The sequence below is a fragment of the Agaricus bisporus genome, assembly GCF_000300575.1.
Source record: "Agaricus bisporus var. bisporus H97 unplaced genomic scaffold AGABI2scaffold_13, whole genome shotgun sequence".
NCBI classification, from domain to species: Eukaryota; Fungi; Basidiomycota; class Agaricomycetes; order Agaricales; family Agaricaceae; genus Agaricus; species Agaricus bisporus.
Window position 1 is genome coordinate 824088 of NW_006267348.1, and position 18155 is coordinate 842242.

Consider the following 18155-nt stretch of genomic DNA (forward strand, 5'->3'; position numbering starts at 1 on the left):
ACGGATAATGAGAAGGAGCACAAGACGGTGTATCTGAAAGGGCTTTTCAGTGTTGCGACTACGTCTAGTAAATCGCCATATGTCATCAAGGCGGATATCAGACGCGTGTTGGATAGGATGCAAGTTCAGTATCGAGAGGTGAAGACCGGGTTCGAGTGTATACACTCACCTTCGATTGATGTCGCAAGTGTGGCAGAATCAGCGACAAATCGGGCGGGACATGCTCAACAAGGGAGCGGAGGAGAGCAGCAAGGGTATGGATATAGTCCACCTTCGTCACATAGACCGTCGATTGTGAAGAAGGCGAGCAAGTTGAGCTTTGGGATGAGGAGTCATAAAGGGAAGGATAAAGAGAAGAAGGAGGCGGAGGAAAAAGCTCAGGCGCCGAGTATCGATGTGCCCCAGACTCAAGCGCAAGGACGGCCGAGTGGTGCTACGGGTTTGACTGCTACGCCTAGCAGTGGAAGCTCATCCTTCTTCAATGTTTCGTCCCATCATACCGTGGTTGGGACAGACCCTTCTCAGCAACAACAGATGCAACACTTGCAACAACCTCAACCCCAACAGGGAAGTGACCAAAGGTCATATTCACCCGTGTCGAACAAGTCGAAAGTACTCCCACCGATTCCGAGAGATTTTGCTACGATGACCTCGGCCACGGGCAGTATTGCGCCGCCAAGAAGCCCAAGTCCGTTGCCTTCTGGTGAAGTTGGAAGGGATGTGTTTGATTCGATTGCGAAGAATCAGTTGAGTGTGAGGTTTGAGATTAATGTTGTCAAGGTTCGTCTCGAGTTGTTTTATATTGGAATATTAATTAATTTTGTGATGATCTAGGTACCATGGCTACCATTACATGGAATACAGTTTAGGAGAGCGGGTGGGGATGGTTGGCAGTACCAGATGCTTGCCAGGAGGGTGTTAACGGAATTGAAGTTATGACATGTGGTGTATTTTTTATTAATTTCTCTTTTCCTGGTGGAATGCGCTTATGGTTTCTCACTTTTTTCCCCTCTCTTCGCGTTCTCTGACTACGCCCCAATTTCCTTTTACGCTGCTTCCTCCTTTGAATTACATACAATGCTTTGGATTAGTTGCTACTCACAAGCCGGGTTTTCTTTAAGAGGAGCCGTTCGTGCTCCGTTTTTTTACTCTCTCACACCTCTCTCTTTTCAATTCCTTCGACATATTAATCTTCTCTCTTTCTCTCTTTATAACCCTCCTGGTGTTTTTTATATACGATAGTCATGAATACGAATGTGATGAGTTCCCGGAAATCTCGACAGAGTTACTGATGGCTGTCTGCTTATAAATCAACGCGTCACCATTTTTAGATGTGCATGGCTGTTGGGCGTCCACAACGTCTGCTGAGCAATGTCAAATACCATCGCGCTGTATGTCCTCTCCATCCCTGATCATTTTTACGCGTGTTAGGCTGACTCGAGACCAGGTACCCGTTGTCCAACTTTACATTCAGGTACAATGACACTCGTTTGTTGAATACCAGATACTGAGCGACCGGGATTATTGCTACTAGTACCAAGGAGGCTCAACCTGAGGAAGATCCTTCCGTTTCTGCTCGTCTTCAACGTTTACAGAACAATTATGAAGATTATGGAATGCGTCGTACGGTTGAAGGAGTTCTTGTCGTGCATGATCATGGTCACCCCCACATTTTGATGCTACAAATCGCCAATGCTTTCTTTAAACTGTGAGTTTCTCTGCTGTATTCTGAATTTATTTTTTTTTCGTGTTTTTTGACGCGCATATGTTTACTCAATGTGTATATATTAGACCAGGCGATTATCTCAAGCCGGGAGAAGATGAGATAGAAGGGTTGAAGAAACGATTAGATGACCGTTTGGCACCTCCTTCTCATTCTCAACAGTTTGATAGTACACATGGAGTTGATAATGAGTGGGAGATTGGGGATTGTTTGGCGCAGTGGTGGAGACCGAATTTCGAAACTTTTATGGTGCGTTTCTGTCTTTCTTTCTTTTTTTGGGTGGGTTTATCTAAGTGAACGGTTTGTGCTTTTTAGTATCCTTTTGTTCCGGCGCATATTACGAAACCGAAAGAGTGTAAGAAACTGTTTTTGGTGCAGATGCCTGAAAAAAGTACGTTTTTGACGATTGTGAGCATGCGATTATGGCGTTGATGAATTTGCTTGTTTTTTTTAGAGGTGCTTGCTGTGCCGAAGAATATGAAATTGTTGGCTATACCACTGTTTGAGTTGTATGATAATGCGGCTCGTTATGGACCCCAGCTTTCAGCTATACCTCATTTGCTTTCACGGTATGTTTTTTTTGACGTGAATTGAGGAATTTGCTGATAATTTTTGGGTGTTTTTTTAGGTACAATTTCATTTACCAATAGTTCTCTTTGCTACTTGCTGCATTGCTGTTATTCTGTTGTTGTAGTTATTGAGTGTGAATAATAGATAATTGGGTGTCTGTGTTTGTTTTTGGCAGAGCTGTGAATTGGTATTTGCTGTATGTATGCTCCATGCTTACAGCACATATATATACGAGATGGAGGCAGAATGTTGTTTGATGTAACGGTTACTAGGCCGACTAGGGTATGTAGCCTGCTTAATACAGTCAGTGAAACATCCGATTGGTCGTTTCCAAGTGGCTTTCTTCAAGGTAACGATTCTTGCGATCTGACTGAGATTTTTCTCGCTGTACGTGTGGGTGACAAGAATTTATCGTCTTTTCGGGAAACCGAAGGTTTGTTTTTGACGAGCTTACGTTGGTGTATACTTTATGACTTGTTTAGGTCCGAGTATCAGTATATGTGTTCATAGCTTGCATCAGTGATGGACTAAGGTGTTGAGTATGTCACTCTCGGCTGTTTCATCACGCGTCATAGTAAATTGGCTGAACTTCAAAAGTGTTTTGTAGTAGATGCGTTTGTGCCCCAGGTAGTCGATCGCTGCAAAGCAGTAAACTCCGAACATGATTGATCCGGTATATTGAGAAATGTATGGTGAGGGTCGGTGGCATACAAACTGTAATGATGTAGGCGTGTGTATGTGCCTATGACACTGTTCGGTTTCGCATGGCAACGAACATTCACGCTCAAAAGAGGCTGTTTGTGGCTTAACAACGCGTCGATGTCGACGAGGCTGCATTGGAAATGTGGAATTAAAGGGTGTGGAGCCGGGACATGTTAAGACTCGGCTCGTGGAGAGATTTGAGGGATGGGTTGCTATGGCGGACAAAATGAAAACGGGTGGTCTTCTCGGGTCACGTGTGCTGTTCCTGCCCTCCCACTGAATTCTTTTCACGCTTTGTCTTTCCTTCTCCTCCTCGGGGCGCAGCGCGCTTTTCTCTTCTTTCCGCCACCATGTCCTATCCAAATCTCGACGCCCCCCAAGCCGCCCGCCCCCGGCTCCGTCCCTACAAACAGCCATCCCAGCCCGTTGCCAGAGAATCGAACGCCCTCAGAGCTTCCGTTCTCGACGCGGCTCTTCAGCTCGGAATCGCAGACAACACGGCAGTTGCGGACTGGATGTTCAACAACACACTCAAAGAAGAGGACGAGGCGAGTCTCCCCTATATTCTTTCTTGGCATGCCTGCTAGGTCCATGCTGAAAACACGTCCCGCATTGAGCCTCAACTCTTTTTCCATCCATCATCTTCCCGCCATGTCCTTCTCATCTGCTGGCGTGCTGTCGATCTGCTATTCTTCGTTTCAAGGCTCTTGTTCCTTGTTTGGAGTTGCAGAATGTAGAACGAGCAAACAACTCCACACACTTTCTTCTTCGCTATTTTTTTCGCGTCCGACTGGGAGCATACTTGTCGTGATATGTGATAGGCTCTCCTGTTGTTTGTTGCTAGAATTCCTCCTTTTTGATATAGCCGTTTTGCTTCCGTTTTCTATTTTGATCTTATCACGCCTGTCTTTTTAACTTGAGCGCTAACAATGACATATTAGGATCCATCACCTACCCCAGACTTGACACTTTCACAAGAGTCTCCTTTATCATCGCGATATCCACTCACTCCTTCGTCGTCTCAGAACCATTCCACCAACCCTGGCATTCAGCACGTCCACTTTCCCCAATCTGAACCCGTTCCTTTCGCTTTGTCTTCCGAATCTCACACACTCATTCCTCACATAACTACTCCCGCCGATGTTCCTCCGAGGCCCTCCACTCCTTCAAAGCTTAAGAAAAAGAGAAGCAACCTTAAAGATGGTTATGAGAGTGAGGCTAGTACTCTCGGAGACGTCAAGCGGAAAAAGGATAAGAAGGGCAAGAAGGACAAGTTTAAAGATGTCCCGCTCGTACCCGCCCTTCCCACCCACGCAGAGCCACCGGCTCCCACTGTCATTCCCTCGGAGTCAATAGGCTTGAAAAAGTCTGGAAAAGGTGGTGCCGCCCCCTCGCCTGAAGCTTGGGGCTATGAAACGGATGCTAGCCGGAAAGAAAAGAAGAAGAAATGGGGTAAGAAAAAAATCGAAGAGGATGACAAGGAGGTCAAAAAATCAAAGAGTTTTTTCAAACTCGGGAAGAAGTCGTCTAAAGGAGACCTGAGGACGGAAATATCGCCATTTTCAGCGTCCGAGCCAGTACCAAATGCGAGGCCATTGCCAATCGCTGAGAGATATGCTACGACCTTGAACAAATCGACTGGGGCTCCGATGATCGCTCTGGGATCCAACGGACCGCAGGCGACTACCACCGGGAGTCGGCCTGTCGGCTTGGGAATTGACTTGGACCTTGGGTTGACTGGTGAAATGTTCTCCACTGCATCTCCTCCTTCCCGGACAAGGGATGCACTTTCACCGCCCCCCATGGAATCTAGGTCGATGCTTTCCCAAACTTCGACGGCTGCTTCGATGCCGCAGCAACTCTACCCTAATCCCGCTCCCCCGGTGTCGTACCCTTCCCCACCCGTAGCATCCAGGTCAAATTCAACTTCTACCGAGCAGTCTACTGGTCCAGGGAGGACCTCTGTTGCTACCTCCGTCTCAACATCTCAATCCAACGTTCCGACATCTCCCGTTTCATTACCACCTATACTCAGCCGCCAAGCATCAAATTCAGCTATCACTCGTCCTTCTACCGCTACTTCCGCTTCAAGTGGGAATGCTGTGCCATCCCCGTTGCCATCGCCAATGTTACCTGGTGGGATGCCCCAGACACCTAGTAAGAGGCGAATCTTACCGTTCTTCAACGGAACGCCAACTAGGAATAGTTCGTCCAGTGGTGATAGTCAGGCGAGAGATAGGGAGAGGAAGCGGGAGAAAGAGGACAAGAAACGCGAGAAAGAGAGAATAAGGGAAGAGAAGGAGAGGGAGAAGGAAAGGCTTCGGGAGGAAAAGGAGAAAATGAAAACCAAGCATAAACCAATGATCTCGCTACCATTGACCCGTGCAGGTCAAGACGTACCGGAAACTTTTCCGATTCCTCCACCCTCTGCTACGAGTATGTCGTCGGTGCAATCGTCAATACAATCAAATGTCAGCAGTATGCCCCAGCGCACAGTGCGACCTACAAGCCCTATCATGGAAACTTCACATCCACCCGTCTCTGGTTCACAGTTCCAGACACAACAAAATGCCTTATCGAGGCGCGCATCTCAAACTCAAACTCACACTCTTGGACTGTCGAGGCAACTGTCATTGACTACTCTCCGATCAGATGCAGCTTTTCCTATCGGTCATGTCACTCCCATACCGATGGATCGCTCGCCTTCGCCTGTATCGACCACGTTTCCTCGTTCGAAGAAACGCCGTTCAACACAGTTGTCTCCCTTACCCAGCCCACCTAATGTCTTCGTTCATCACGATATTCCACCAGCTACTCCACCTCCTATGACTCCTTTGCCCAGTGTTCCGAACGGTGATAGTGTATCATCGTCTCTGCAACCTGGTCATTTTATCGGCAATGGGAGCTCAGGGTCGTCGGTTGGAGAATTGACTGTCAATGTGGGTATTGCCGTGACGACTGGATCACCTTTACCTTCACCTTTGTTGATGACTTCATCTCATGGTGACTCGACTCCTGTGAATGGGAATGGTCCTGCTGATGGAAGGCCGCCACCTCCGACGAGTTTCAATCATAGTTCAGCTGCGGCTGGGAGCGCGTTGAGAGCAAAAGTGCGGAGGCAACTGAGTTTGACGGGCGGATTGTTTACTGCTGCATCTTCTTCTGCCGCTAATACTGGAAACGGTGAAGCGTCACCGAATGCTGGCGTGAATATTCCAATCATCAATGAGCCTGGTCTTGGTAGAGGCGCGAGCGTTAGAGGTCGAGAATCGCCGTTCCCTGTGGAACCTGTCAATCTACACAGACCCCTCACTCCTTCACAGGGTAACAGCAATGTTAATCTCTCGGTGAACTATCGCGTCGCTTCGCCGCAATCGGGTTGGGAAGATACGTCTTCGTCGAATTCTTCTCTTTTGGCTGCGCAGCGTCATCATATTAATAGAAGTGGGAGTGGTGGTAGTGGCGGTGTACAGCCAGAGGAAGAGACTGATGAAGATTTTATGGATGGTGTTAGAGAGGTGATTTCGAGGTTTAGGGAGTCGAGGATTGATGATGGATCGAAGAAGAAATTGGACGATAATGTTATTGCTAGGAGAGGGAGTTTTGAAGCGTTTGCGAAAGCCAGTAATGGTGGGGGTGTTTCTCCTGGGCGTCGTGTTGAAGCGCCGCAACAGATACTCTCTTCCGGGTTAACCGTTCCTAGTGGTGGTGATGGAAGAGTGAGAAGTGAGCGATATGATAGTTTTGCGCTTGAGGAGTATTATGCTCGTCCTGATGACTACGCGCCGGGGATGAATGGATATGATAATAGGGAGTATGGGGATGAAGGAGAGTATGGTTATGAAGAGGATGCTTCGTATTATCCCGATGATGAACTTCCTCGAAATTCGCGTAAACGCAGATCAACACTTTACGCCTCGGATGAAGATTCTAGTGCACATGGTCACAGTAGTGGCGGAAATAATGGTACCGGCGGAAAAAGTCGGAATAGTCGATGGAGCGGGAGCATCTATTCTCGTGCAAGTTTTATGGACACAGAGAGGAGTGGTGAAGCGCGACAAAGGTTCCTTCAACATGTTGAAGAGATGTTGAATGAACGTGGTGAACGCGTACCGGCTGTGCCACCTGTACCGAAGTTGCCTGAAGAATTTGTGGCGGAGAGTAGACGTGTTGCTTCTGAGAAGGCGAAGAGGGAGTATGAAGAGTTTGACTTGAAGAAGACCGTTGGCACTGGTGCTAGGAAAGTTTTCCCTGCTGGCCCGGGGCGGTAGAAACGTCCTTTTTTTTCTTTTTTGCTCACCTATTTTTTTCACGACGGTCCTTATTTGTTATTATTCTTTTGAATGGGTTTTTTTCTCCTGAGTTTTCTGGTTCATATGCTTTGTCATTCTTTTGGGAGTCCTGGTGTTTTCCGTTCTTTTGTCTATCGTTAAGAATCTCACTCGTCACTCGTTTTGCTCATTTCTTTGTATATAATTTGCTTTCCCTTTTCCAAAATATGTGGCATATTTGTAGATAGATATATATATAAATTCTTCTCCCTCTCGTTTTGTTATTCACAACTCGTTCCTTTATCCTTATCAACTTTATCTTGTTCTCTGAGTAAACAGGCTTCCGCTTTTTTTTCTTTTCTTTTGGGATAGATACCACCTTTAAATGTATACTGCCTGCTACTTTTTTTTATGTCTTTTTTTTGTTGCTGGTATATTTTCTTGGTGATAAGAAATACATAATTTGCATCGGCGACGGAACTGGGCTTTTTTTAAGTTTAGACACTTTGTAGGTCTATATTTATAGTTGCTGATTGGCAGGCAAATCCTTCGCAAATCTTTTGTTTCATTTCTTTTCAGATGTTAAGTGCATAGACTTGACGCGGACGTGACTGTGAGCCATCAATCAAGGTAACTTGGTGCTTGTCACCAGGGTCCAATTCACGCCGCCATGCTCTTCCTCTGGCACTGGACATCGGTGCGTGCTTCACTGGGTCATGTACGGCCTGGTCTCATCATGTGAATACGCAGGTACTCGGGAGAACGCTTCGTCGAGGATTGTTAAATCTCGTTACTCGACCTACTTCCGATTCACACAAAATCCGACTCTTCCGTTTTGGCATTCCCTGGATTGTGAAGGTCTCCGCTCGCGTGAGAAGCACTGAAGCCGATGCTTTGAAATTTTTGAACGCTACTGGACTGCCTTTACCCATTCCACGTCTCATATACTCATTCATGGAAGAGGGTTTTACATATACCATTATGACTCGGATGCCTGGGGATGTCCTCGTGCTTCAGGATACTACTCCCCAGCAGCTCAGGATGATTTTATCAGAAGTTTTCGCAGTAATCGAACAAATTCAGACATTGCGCCAACCGGATGATATTGCTGGACAAGTGATGATGACTACTGCAGGTCATGAACTACCCGATCCTCAAGACTTTTTCGAAACGCGAATCGGTCCATTTCCATCCATTTTGGACCTCTGGGCCTATTGTGCTGGTTACTTTGGCGCTATTGACACGTTTGTTGAGGATGTTGGGAGTACTGTCAGAGACGCTCTCCTCGCGGATCCAATACGTTTCGTGCATACCGATTTGCGGATGTATAATGTCCTTGTCAAGGATGGTCATGTTTCTGAGATCATTGATTGGGAAGATAGTGGTTGGTTACCTTCGTCTTTTCAGGTACATGTTATGCGACGGCCGACAATTGGTTCACATGCGGATTGGTTGCTTTATTGGAGAGATGAGCATAGATTCTCGGATGAGGCGGAGGCTGCGTATGAAGCTTCGAAGACGTTTTTAGAAAAGTACCCTATGTAGTAATGAAATAGCAGGGATTGAGGGTTGCGGACTGTCCCATTAATCCCGGCCTCTTTCTTTCCGCCGTGGCTGTGCTGAATAGGGATGGGACCGAGGTTTGTGATTTCAAATTGTGATGTTAAGAGCTAAATATACTATACATAAAGTAATTGCTGTTGGTTTCCCACTCATGATCAGATTCAGCAACTAACTAACACACCAACTCCCGTCCAAACCATGAAGAACAAGAATAAACAAACGAAATTCCCAGTCGTACATATCATGCTTTTTTTTATGTGTAGTATTCGTCAAATTTGACTTTTTTTTTGTGTTTGTAGGCGCGAATAAAGAAGATTATGCAGAAGGATGAGGAAGTAGGAAAAGTTGCGCAGGCGACGCCGATTGTCATTTGTATGCGTCTCTCTCTCTCTTATTGGAAGGTTGCTCATTTGTCTTAGCGAAAGCGCTAGAACTATTCCTTGGCTTACTTATCGAAGAGTCTACAAAAGTGACAACAGACCGAGGGTCAAAGAAAGTTGAAGCATATCACCTGTATGTCTTTCTTTCGCTTTTCTCATTTTTTCTCATCCCATCATGTATAAAAAAAAAAGCAAACACGCGGTTGACACGACTGAGACACTCGATTTTCTTAAAGAAATCGTTGAAGCTGTACCAGATCCAAGTGCAGGTGGAACTATTGATTTAGAAGCTGAAAATGCTGAAGGAAAGAAGAAACGCAAGTCGAAAAAACCAACAGCAGCAGCAGCAGCAGCAGCTGTTGAGTCGGGGGAAGGTGGTACTACAACAACAACAGCAGCGCCGAAGCGACGGAGAAGAAAGAAACCCCCGGTTGAAGGAGAGGAAGTTGAGATGGGAAAGAAGACAGAGGTGGAGGTGGAACCTCCGATGTTACTACAGAGGAGGGATGCAGAAGGAGATATGAATATGGATGACTATGATGAGGAGGAGGCTGCTCCGAGACGAAAGAGTCCTGAGGAGGACGATGAGGATTGGGATGAATAATTGTTGTATGTACAGGGTGCTATTATATTACACGAGCTCGGCTTCGCCTCGGGCAACGAGATGTTCTACGACGGAATAGTGGGTGAGCGAGATGTGGCCCTTGAGCATCTCATGCCGTGTACCGCTATATGAACATGAGTCTAGAGTCAAAAACGAGAGAGAGAGAGGGCGTACTCGGGCAGAACAACGGGGGGACAGTCCTCGAGCGCATGCACAAACACCGGTCGAGTGACGTCCGGAGAGCTCACTGCGTACGTTGTTAAAAGGAAAGATGAAAATGAAAAAAGACGAACTCATGGGGGGCATGTAGTATGGCGTCTCGTCGTCGAGATGCCTCTGGGGCTCTGGTAGACTCTGGAGGACGCTGTAGTTGAAATGCCGGTCTGTAAGGTCAGCGTGTCGACTGGCGTGCTCGCGCTCTGCAGCGGTGAGGCGCGTCTGGATATCCGCATTCGCCGTGATATACCGCGCGTATTTCTCTATCTGCTGAAAAAGTGAGAAAGGGGTTATTATGATCAACTTGTGGGCGTACTTTGTAGAGCCGGGTGCGGACGTACGATCGGACGATAAACTTGACGCGTTCAATGTCGAGTTGGACGAGGGTGATCCTGAGGTGCTCGTCGTCGGAGAGGGAGGGGTCGCCTCTGAGGAGTTGGACGGCATCTGACTGTCTGTGGGGGGGTCGATGAGTATATGAAGGATATAATCGAGAAAAAGGTACCTGCGGAGATGGTCGAGGATGGCGGCGAGGAGGTCGTGTTGTGCGGGGAGGATGTGGGGGGCGTTGCGCTCGTTGGACCAGTGGCGAGCGAGGAGCTCGATGTCGGTGTGCATGGCGAGGACCCTTAAAGTGTGGATCAATTTCTGCTCGGTGCCACCATGAGCTCGTCGTTGGCCTCGCAGTCCGACTCTGCCATCGACCAGCGTCCCAGGCGTTCCTCGTCGCATCCGCACGGACACCGCTCCCGAGTGCCTCCACTGAGCGCATTGTCGCTGCAACCCTACAAACTGACGAGTATAATTCTCTAAATGGTGCAATCACACTCAATTCGTATATCCACTTGTAGATCTTCCCCTCAACGACAATCTCGTCCCCGAGGCCCTCGCCATCCTTGCCGACTCTCGCCTCTGGAAGCCCGGTAAATTGTACAATGGCACCCAGATCTGTACACACACCCTCCCTATAAATTCGTCTGGGTCGTCTGGCACGCTCGTGGACCAGCTCTGGTGCTGTGCCAAACACGAGTGGCAGACTGACCCGCCGCCGAACACGAACATTCACGAACCGACGCCGACGCTGTACACCCACCTCTGGAACAAAATGAGCAAAAATAGGATCCCGTCCCAGCGACAGTACAACCCTTTTTTTTTTCCCCTTTTCTTTCTGATTAAATCCCTCACTTGGCAAATTCTTGGCACAGGTATATCCCGGAGATCGTCTCTGCCATCGACATCAAGACCATCTCGCGCTCGCGGTCTATCTGGTCTGTCTCTTATGACTTTGGATCACCGCTGTCGCCCCGCATCTGCGCTATGCTTCAGGTCCTCAAGTTGATTGCCAATGTTCCCGGCACTCGGACAGGGCATGTTGTTCTACAGCATCGTGTTCGTTTTCTGACGTCACACACACCTATAGAATTGCCATCAACATTCCTGTCGACTTGAACGACTCTGACGAAAACCTTGCGGTCCTTGAGGACTTGGGTGTCAAGGGCCGGTTTGTCTCTATCGAACATCTCAAAGAATATGAAGGAGGGCGGATCATCGAGTGGCGAAAGATTCTGTGCGGAGAGTTTGGTGGGTTGATCCCTAGGTTCTGTGTGAGAAGGTCCATGCCCGAGAAACTCGCGCAGGTAACGTTTCAAATATTACTTTCGGTATCTCTAATTAACTTTACAAGGATGCGCAACGGTTTCTACAATGGGTCGTAGAGCCAGAGACGGAGGTGAAGGAGGAGCGGGAGGATGGGGAATTAAAACTGCAAACCAAGTGGTAGCTTTTTCAGACAGCATCGTTCTCGACCAGTTTGCCGCATATGATGTACTTGTTGGAGAAATGCTCAATCCAGCCTGTTTTGTAAATGATGAGCAACTTAGTGTATTACTTCCTGTATAATGATCACCTTTCATATTGTCACTGGAGTCGAACAGTCAATCAGTTCTCGGTTTGTGTAAAGTGGGGGGAAGAGAGCGTTACATTTCATCTGGTTTGAGGTCCTGGAGCGAGTCGAGGGGTTGGTCTACTGGCGTCAACATTTCTGTCGAGGTTGAGCTGGGCGTTATATAGGGTAACGACAAAGTGCTCACCGGGATCAAAGCTCTGCTTGGCCATGCCCCTCGATGCGTCTCTTCCCGCGAAATTGCCATACATACCGTCTACACATCAATTAAAGCTATGACTGCCGAAAGAGAAACACGACTCACTAGGGCCATAGAAATTTCTCCCACTCGTCACATCATACACCGTACCATCAATAGCCAACAGAATTCTCCTGCCATCCTGGCCATTGAACGGTTCAAGTGTCTTTGGAGTGTAAATCTTGAAGAGGACGGAGGGAGGGTGTGATTTAGGCATCCATGAGTAGCCGGCTTTGAATTCGTTGGGAATGGGCCCAGACTTGGATTTGGGAAAGAGGATGCGTTGGACGGAGTAGAGGATGTATACAAACAGCGCTGTGTTTACGGGTGTCCCTAGGCTCGCCATCGTTGAACAGAAAGAATGAGACGATGTCACAACTAGTACAGAGTCACACATCTACCCTCGACACATCCCACATTTCCCTCGCGCTTAGAACAATCCTCTCCTCCTTCCTCTTCTCCAGGGAGCGCTATCACGCAACCACCACCTTGCACAAAGTTAGCAACAGTAACCTCGCAAACACATTGGCACACGTACAACTCTCTAATTCATTATCGGTATCAATGCATTCCCATGATCTTGCACCTCGATTCCAAGTTCCACAAGCCTTCATCTCAGCAGGACATAGATAGTCACGAGTCCGGCGATAATGAGGTCTCCCACTTGGACATCCTTGATATTGTCCGCATTTTCCGTTACATTCCATATACGGTTTGTTGCAAACACATTGGGTCGGGTTGTTCCTCGGAAAAGGTTGGTATCTAAACCTGTGAGTAGGGTGTGGTTTGCTCAACATATTCCCCTAAACTGACCCGTCTTTGCAGTCGAATTTACAAGGATTGCCTTTTGTACAGGTGGCGATGGCGTGGTCGGGGTAATGACATACTCGGCCATTATTTTTAATCTTATGGGTCTCAGTAGGTCATTCTTTCGTGATCCCACTCAAGACTCACCATGGTCTTGATAGTAGAAATGACGGATGACTTTCCTGCGCGTCGGACACCTTTCATAGCAACGGGATCGCTCGAAACGAAATTATACACATCATTCTGACAGAGACACGCATCTGTGTATGTATCGACACATATATATCAGTTTTTCCAATTTCTTGCATATATGTGAAAAACTCACCGATAAATCCGACATTGACTTTTTTACCCGGAATCAACGATTGAGAAACTTTCAATACTTGATGAATATATCCACAAGTATCAATATTTCTGGTGTACGCCTCCGCCGCCGCATTGGCCATACTCGCCACACCGACCACGATTCCAATAAGCAACTTGACATACATCATCGTACAAGCGAGGACGAGGAAACTAGTGGTTACTCTTGGTCCAAATACGTAACAAGGAGATTCAAAGGGGGGGAGAGCAGAGCTCACGGATAGTGCAACTATCCTGGCGTCCCTTCGCACTTAAATATGCCCGTGTGAGTCCCTTCCCTCCTGGTAATCGCGTCTTGGCCCCTCGATCATTGATACTGGGATATAACAAGGTCTTTTGATACCCTTTCCATATGGACAGGTTCATTCATTCGAACCAACCTCATTTGAAGCTATCAATCGAAAACGAACTTCTACAAGAACTTCAGCACATCCCCGATAACTAAACTCCCGCGACGTTGCATATTTACATACCCAGTTTGAAAGATCGAATGACAAAACAACAAACTCGTTTGATACGCCACAAGTATTGACTGACGCGTATCTTGGCCCGCGGCACATAGAGATAATATTATCCCCCTTTTCCCCCTTTCCTTCCTAGCAAGAAGTCGCAAATCCAAAGCGTAAATGGCATGCCCGCCACGCGTACGATAAGAAGCCCTTCCGAGTCCTTCGTCTCTTCCAAAAAAAAAATAAAAGAATTTTCGGATGACCCACAATTCGGTAAAATTGGCGAATCAACTCTAGTTTTGAACAAGTGGCCTGACCTTTTTTTTTCGAATTGGCTTCTTTTACCCTCCTTTTTTTATCGTCTTTAATGAATCAAAAAGGTTCGAAAGAGGGATCCGCATTCTTCCTATGACATCTCGGGTGTGGATGGCCGTGTACGGGGGGTTGAATGGTTTTTCTTATGCCCGGGATGGCGAGGTGAATATTCTTTGTGGCCCACCGACTTCTAGGTGACAGGCCGACGAGTGGTTCAATTTACTTGATCACTTCCTTATGAACTTGCCAAGGTTGACTTAACACCTTGTATGGCAACTCTACCTGCGGGCGCATGTCCAGGGCTCTTCTCTTCATTTCCTCCTAAACTAAACGCGACATCTTACATATCTTCCCACTTCGCTCGGTGCTTTTCAACTCACGTCTACCAGCTCCTTTAGGTACCAGTGCTTACGCTGCTGTCGGTTTTGGTTTTGACAACGCTCTATAATGCCGATGTGCAAGGAAGAAAAGAAGTCAGATTCGACGTTTAGGCTGCGGCGGGCTAATACTGAATGACTTAGTGGTAGGGTAGCAAAAGTGGCCTAGGGTAGCCCGTCAATCGCTGGCTCAGTAATTGCTCATCCGTATCGTTATCATGCAATATATATATGTAAATATAATACTCCAATATACAGTTGATCCGAAATAATACACATCGTCCATCCGAAAGCCAAAAGAAAAGAGTCGTTGCCGCAACAGTTCAAAGGTATCCTGGCCTTGACCTACATAATGATACACCCATCCGTGCAATCGCACAACCAACTCTTCTTCCGCTCTCTCAAGCTTGCCGTATCCGGAACTTCAACCCAACCTCCTTGTCGAACCTTGATAGCGCCTCCTCGTCTCTTCACCTCAATCACCATTTCCTCTTCCACCTCTAGATTCTGGTTGTATGACCAGTATAGTGTTTGACCTTTGATATTCCATCGTCCATGAGATACTTTGACTTCAATATCGAAAAGGTCTTCGCGATTTTCGATTCCTTCCAAAACTCTCTTCTTCACGGCTCTACCTTCCTCCATCTCGTCCTCCTCAGCACTTCTGTAGCCGTACTCCTTCGGTGGGTCCATCTCCATCGTCTTGTCCTTCTTCGACTTCACATCTCCATACCACCTCACTTTGGAATTTTCTAATAGTTTGTGACTTGCAAAATGTACCAGGGGTATAAAAAACTCCGTTGTAATTTCGTCTTGTCCGTCGCGTGACGTAGTTGAAGTACTGGGCGGAACCCGAATAACACATTTGAATTCTGCTTTGCCAATGTCAAATCTGGTGTCCACCACGTCTCCTAAAACCTTCACCGGTCTAGGGCGACAGAAAGCTCGGACAGCTCTCGCGCCATCCGTCAGGAAGTCAAACGGATCATCGTCATGACATGCAGACGAAAGTAAGAGGGAAGAGGAAGATGGTGAAATTATCGTTGCTGTTGAGGTTTCTGAGGTTTCTGATGTCGTAGGAAGTATTGACGGTGCCGTTGGCAGTTGTTCCTGTTCGTCACCAGCACCAGGAAGGGGAGGGACTAAGTTCGTCCCTCTCGTTGAGATCGTATTAAGGCTCAACATTGAGGCATTCGCACTCTCCAGCAGAGCCGTGCTCCTTCCTCCTCCACCACTAAGCAGCCTAGCTTGACTTTCACTCTTCGCCTTCCTTTCTGCCTCACGTGCCTTCTCACTGCCACTCCATCTCTTCGCTCTCGCCCTCAACCCACTCTCAACTCCATTCGATACACCACCACAACCGGCATCACCGGCATCACCGTTGCCATACGTACACCGCATATCATCACAACTCCATAGACTCAGGTCCTCTCCATTCCAAGCATCTCCCCATTGATGTGAATGTCCTCTCGCAATGTAGGTCCAAACCGTATATGCAACATTGTTAGACCCATCACATGCGTTAAGCGATGCATCTAACGCCTTCTCTTGATTCTTGTAATCGCCTTTGGATTCAAAATAAGCATGCTTGTCATCCATGTCGAAAGGAGTACCAATTTCCCCAATGACGGTGGGATATTGATTGTGTGGAGATGTTGAAGGGAGCAAGGAACATGGGGTAGAGATAAGTCTCGCATCGTCTTTGAGCATCGCAATCTGCTCCATCAAGCTCTTCCGGATCGCTTTTTCACCAATCTTTACAGCTTGTAGAGGGTATCGATATTTGCCTCGTAAGACGCCCAACGAATCCGCATTGAACCAATTCCAATGTTTGGTTATAAGCGTCAGACCATCATAATAATGCCCTGTGTACGCACACCTTCCTTTCAGAATTTCTTCATCCACCCGTGGCGGTAGCGCGAATACCGGGGGCTGAACAAATAAGATGGCGTTGGGATGGGATGATCGTATTCGCTCTCCATAAGCTTTGAAATGCGGTAGCCAAAAGTCAGTCATAAACTCGACTTCGATACCCGTAGTAGGATGATATTTGAAATAATCTGGTTGGAGCATGTAGCCAGATTGTATGTCCCAAACACCATGCAACGCCCATACACAAGTGCCCAGAGGCCATTTCGAAATGTCGCGTTTCCAACCCCACCGAGGGTGTGTACCATCGGGCAATTCTCCACCATTGCATTGGTCTATTTCGGCCCAAACTTTCCTTCCTTTAGGATTGACGTCAACGGTCCCGGTACGCCTCGGTCCAAAAGTGCCGAAATCCCAACACTCGACGGTCTGAGGTTGACCCATGCCGAGGCGAAGCGACTGAGCCGGAGTGGGTGTGGTACCTTTTTTTAGAGTAGTACCCTGTTTCATCGGGAGCTTGTTCAGATCGTCCCAGGAAACGAGGCCTTCAGCCGGTTCATTGAGAGTATCCCAACCAATGATGCATGCATCTCGTAGGCCGGTACCTTCCTCTTCGTCAGCCTGTCGGATCCTGTCTGCTAGTTCACCAAAAGCAGAGATGTAGTGTGATTGCAGATAGTCCTGAATGTTCATATCGTCAATGATACAATTGGGTGCGAATGTTCGGCCAGCGAAGAAGAGGGTGAAGAGGGTGAGTGAAAAAAGACGGCCGTAGTTTGTTCCCCAAATCATAGCGGGGAAAGTTGACGGGTCGGCGTTGTGAGGTAATGGATATTCGGAATGCAGCAGTGCTGCTTGGGTAGCAGAGATGTGGTAGGGGTCGATACCGCACGCGGGTAACGTCCAAAAGGGAGCTCCCGAGCCACCAGAAAAACGAGACCACTGTGAATGACAAGAATGTCTCAGAAAATAGAGCAAAATGAATAGAGAGATAACTGACTGTGTCCTGGTGCGGGTCCATGTACACGCGGAAGCCGTACTGTTTGCATTTGACCAAGACCCGGACAATATAATCCATATATTCATAATCGTATTTTTTGCTGAAAATACAACATTTTGAGATGAGGGAAAAGATATAAAGAGAGGAATAAGACACTCACGGCCCGGCACGTTCCAACGCTTCCCAAGTTACCGGGAAACGCAGGAGATTGAAACCCCAACCACGCAGTCGAGCGAGGTGTTCATCAGCTGAGCCATCTTCCAGATTTAGTGGTTGACCAATGGAAGACTCCCCTCCAGCTTCTGCGGTTTCCCAAAAGTGGCTGAGGAGATGAGATGGCTGGTCCAGGGGAGATTTGCTCGAGCCTGAAAGGTTTACGCCTCTGAGGAAGATTTTGCGGCCATGGCAGTCGACGAAGGAGAACTGAGCCGTGCTGAGCAGGTCTGCATCAGGCGACGACATGGTAGAGGGGTAAGAGGAGTAGAGACTGAAAGCAGTGAATATATGTCGTACCACTGAATTACTTGTTATGGCTCCGTCCCGCACTCGCCACGTGCAGGCTATTAATAAAAGTTATTCCTATGCATTCAAACCGCTCGGACTTGCAGTGGGCACTCTCCATGATAACAACAACCTTACGCTTTCCTGGCCATGTGCACCTGGTCTGCGCTGATCTGCTGACCTTTCGCGATGAGAGCCTTATGCTTCATCGATGATTCTGCACACGAGACTGAGAATTCGTTCTCTGAACACAAGTAGCCGGTCAGTAGTCACATAAAGCATTAAGAGCAAGTCTTCAAAGCGG

The 18155-nt window shown here is 47.6% G+C and overlaps 10 protein-coding genes across 10 annotated transcripts in view; 6 read left to right on the forward strand and 4 right to left on the reverse strand.

Moving 5' to 3' along the window:
* AGABI2DRAFT_181164 (hypothetical protein) overlaps positions 1–1097 on the forward strand; it is a 5015-nt gene extending 3918 nt beyond the window's left edge. Inside the window, exons 9-10 of the mRNA XM_006456533.1 lie at positions 69–780; positions 835–1097. Coding sequence (XP_006456596.1) covers positions 69–780; positions 835–939 — 817 coding nt within the window. The 3' untranslated portion in view covers positions 940–1097. The remainder of the gene's footprint in view (positions 1–68; positions 781–834) is intronic.
* A 257-nt stretch (positions 1098–1354) lies between these two features.
* On the forward strand, positions 1355–2373 carry AGABI2DRAFT_188493 (hypothetical protein; the record flags this gene model as incomplete). The annotated part of the gene is made up of 7 exons (XM_006456534.1): positions 1355–1391; positions 1448–1474; positions 1535–1708; positions 1792–1972; positions 2039–2114; positions 2178–2292; positions 2352–2373. The coding sequence occupies exons 1-7, from the start codon at positions 1372–1374 to the stop codon at positions 2371–2373; spliced, it is 615 nt and encodes a 204-aa protein (XP_006456597.1). The 5' UTR covers positions 1355–1371.
* A 4490-nt stretch (positions 2374–6863) lies between these two features.
* Positions 6864–7305, forward strand: AGABI2DRAFT_195667 (hypothetical protein). The gene has a single exon (XM_006456535.1). It carries the CDS (start codon positions 7024–7026, stop codon positions 7264–7266), a length of 243 nt encoding a protein of 80 aa, XP_006456598.1. The 5' UTR covers positions 6864–7023; the 3' UTR covers positions 7267–7305.
* A 631-nt stretch (positions 7306–7936) lies between these two features.
* On the forward strand, positions 7937–8811 carry AGABI2DRAFT_122485 (hypothetical protein; the record flags this gene model as incomplete). Its single annotated transcript, XM_006456536.1, has 2 exons — positions 7937–7963; positions 8017–8811. 2 exons carry the CDS (start codon positions 7937–7939, stop codon positions 8809–8811), a joined length of 822 nt encoding a protein of 273 aa, XP_006456599.1.
* Positions 8812–8961: 150 nt separating this feature from the next.
* AGABI2DRAFT_139307 (hypothetical protein) lies at positions 8962–10656 on the reverse strand. Its single transcript, XM_006456537.1, has 8 exons — positions 10535–10656; positions 10346–10484; positions 10107–10296; positions 9988–10060; positions 9402–9937; positions 9249–9342; positions 9129–9201; positions 8962–9063 (listed from the first exon to the last, which is right to left on the reverse strand). Exons 1-5 carry the CDS (start codon positions 10645–10647, stop codon positions 9841–9843), a joined length of 612 nt encoding a protein of 203 aa, XP_006456600.1. The 5' UTR covers positions 10648–10656; the 3' UTR covers positions 8962–9063; positions 9129–9201; positions 9249–9342; positions 9402–9840.
* AGABI2DRAFT_228657 (hypothetical protein) lies at positions 8980–9937 on the forward strand. The gene is made up of 4 exons (XM_006456602.1): positions 8980–9063; positions 9129–9201; positions 9249–9342; positions 9402–9937. The coding sequence occupies exons 1-4, from the start codon at positions 9028–9030 to the stop codon at positions 9811–9813; spliced, it is 615 nt and encodes a 204-aa protein (XP_006456665.1). The 5' UTR covers positions 8980–9027; the 3' UTR covers positions 9814–9937.
* Positions 10657–11232: 576 nt separating the features above from the next.
* On the forward strand, positions 11233–11744 carry AGABI2DRAFT_78040 (hypothetical protein; the record flags this gene model as incomplete). The annotated part of the gene is given in 2 exon segments (XM_006456538.1): positions 11233–11432; positions 11450–11744. Coding segments are annotated over 2 exon segments (495 nt in total), but the record flags the coding sequence as incomplete, so codon positions are not given.
* Positions 11736–12539, reverse strand: AGABI2DRAFT_139309 (hypothetical protein). The gene is made up of 5 exons (XM_006456539.1): positions 12237–12539; positions 12120–12188; positions 12010–12070; positions 11936–11949; positions 11736–11882 (listed from the first exon to the last, which is right to left on the reverse strand). The coding sequence occupies exons 1-5, from the start codon at positions 12514–12516 to the stop codon at positions 11815–11817; spliced, it is 492 nt and encodes a 163-aa protein (XP_006456602.1). The 5' UTR covers positions 12517–12539; the 3' UTR covers positions 11736–11814.
* Positions 12540–12548: 9 nt separating this feature from the next.
* Positions 12549–13238, reverse strand: AGABI2DRAFT_77834 (hypothetical protein; the record flags this gene model as incomplete). Its single annotated transcript, XM_006456540.1, has 4 exons — positions 12549–12658; positions 12709–12932; positions 12984–13075; positions 13125–13238. Coding segments are annotated over 4 exons (540 nt in total), but the record flags the coding sequence as incomplete, so codon positions are not given.
* Positions 13239–14692: 1454 nt separating this feature from the next.
* Positions 14693–17822, reverse strand: AGABI2DRAFT_188502 (hypothetical protein). Its single transcript, XM_006456541.1, has 3 exons — positions 17511–17822; positions 17351–17450; positions 14693–17292 (listed from the first exon to the last, which is right to left on the reverse strand). Exons 1-3 carry the CDS (start codon positions 17810–17812, stop codon positions 14827–14829), a joined length of 2868 nt encoding a protein of 955 aa, XP_006456604.1. The 5' UTR covers positions 17813–17822; the 3' UTR covers positions 14693–14826.
* Between the last annotated feature and the right edge of the window lie 333 nt (positions 17823–18155).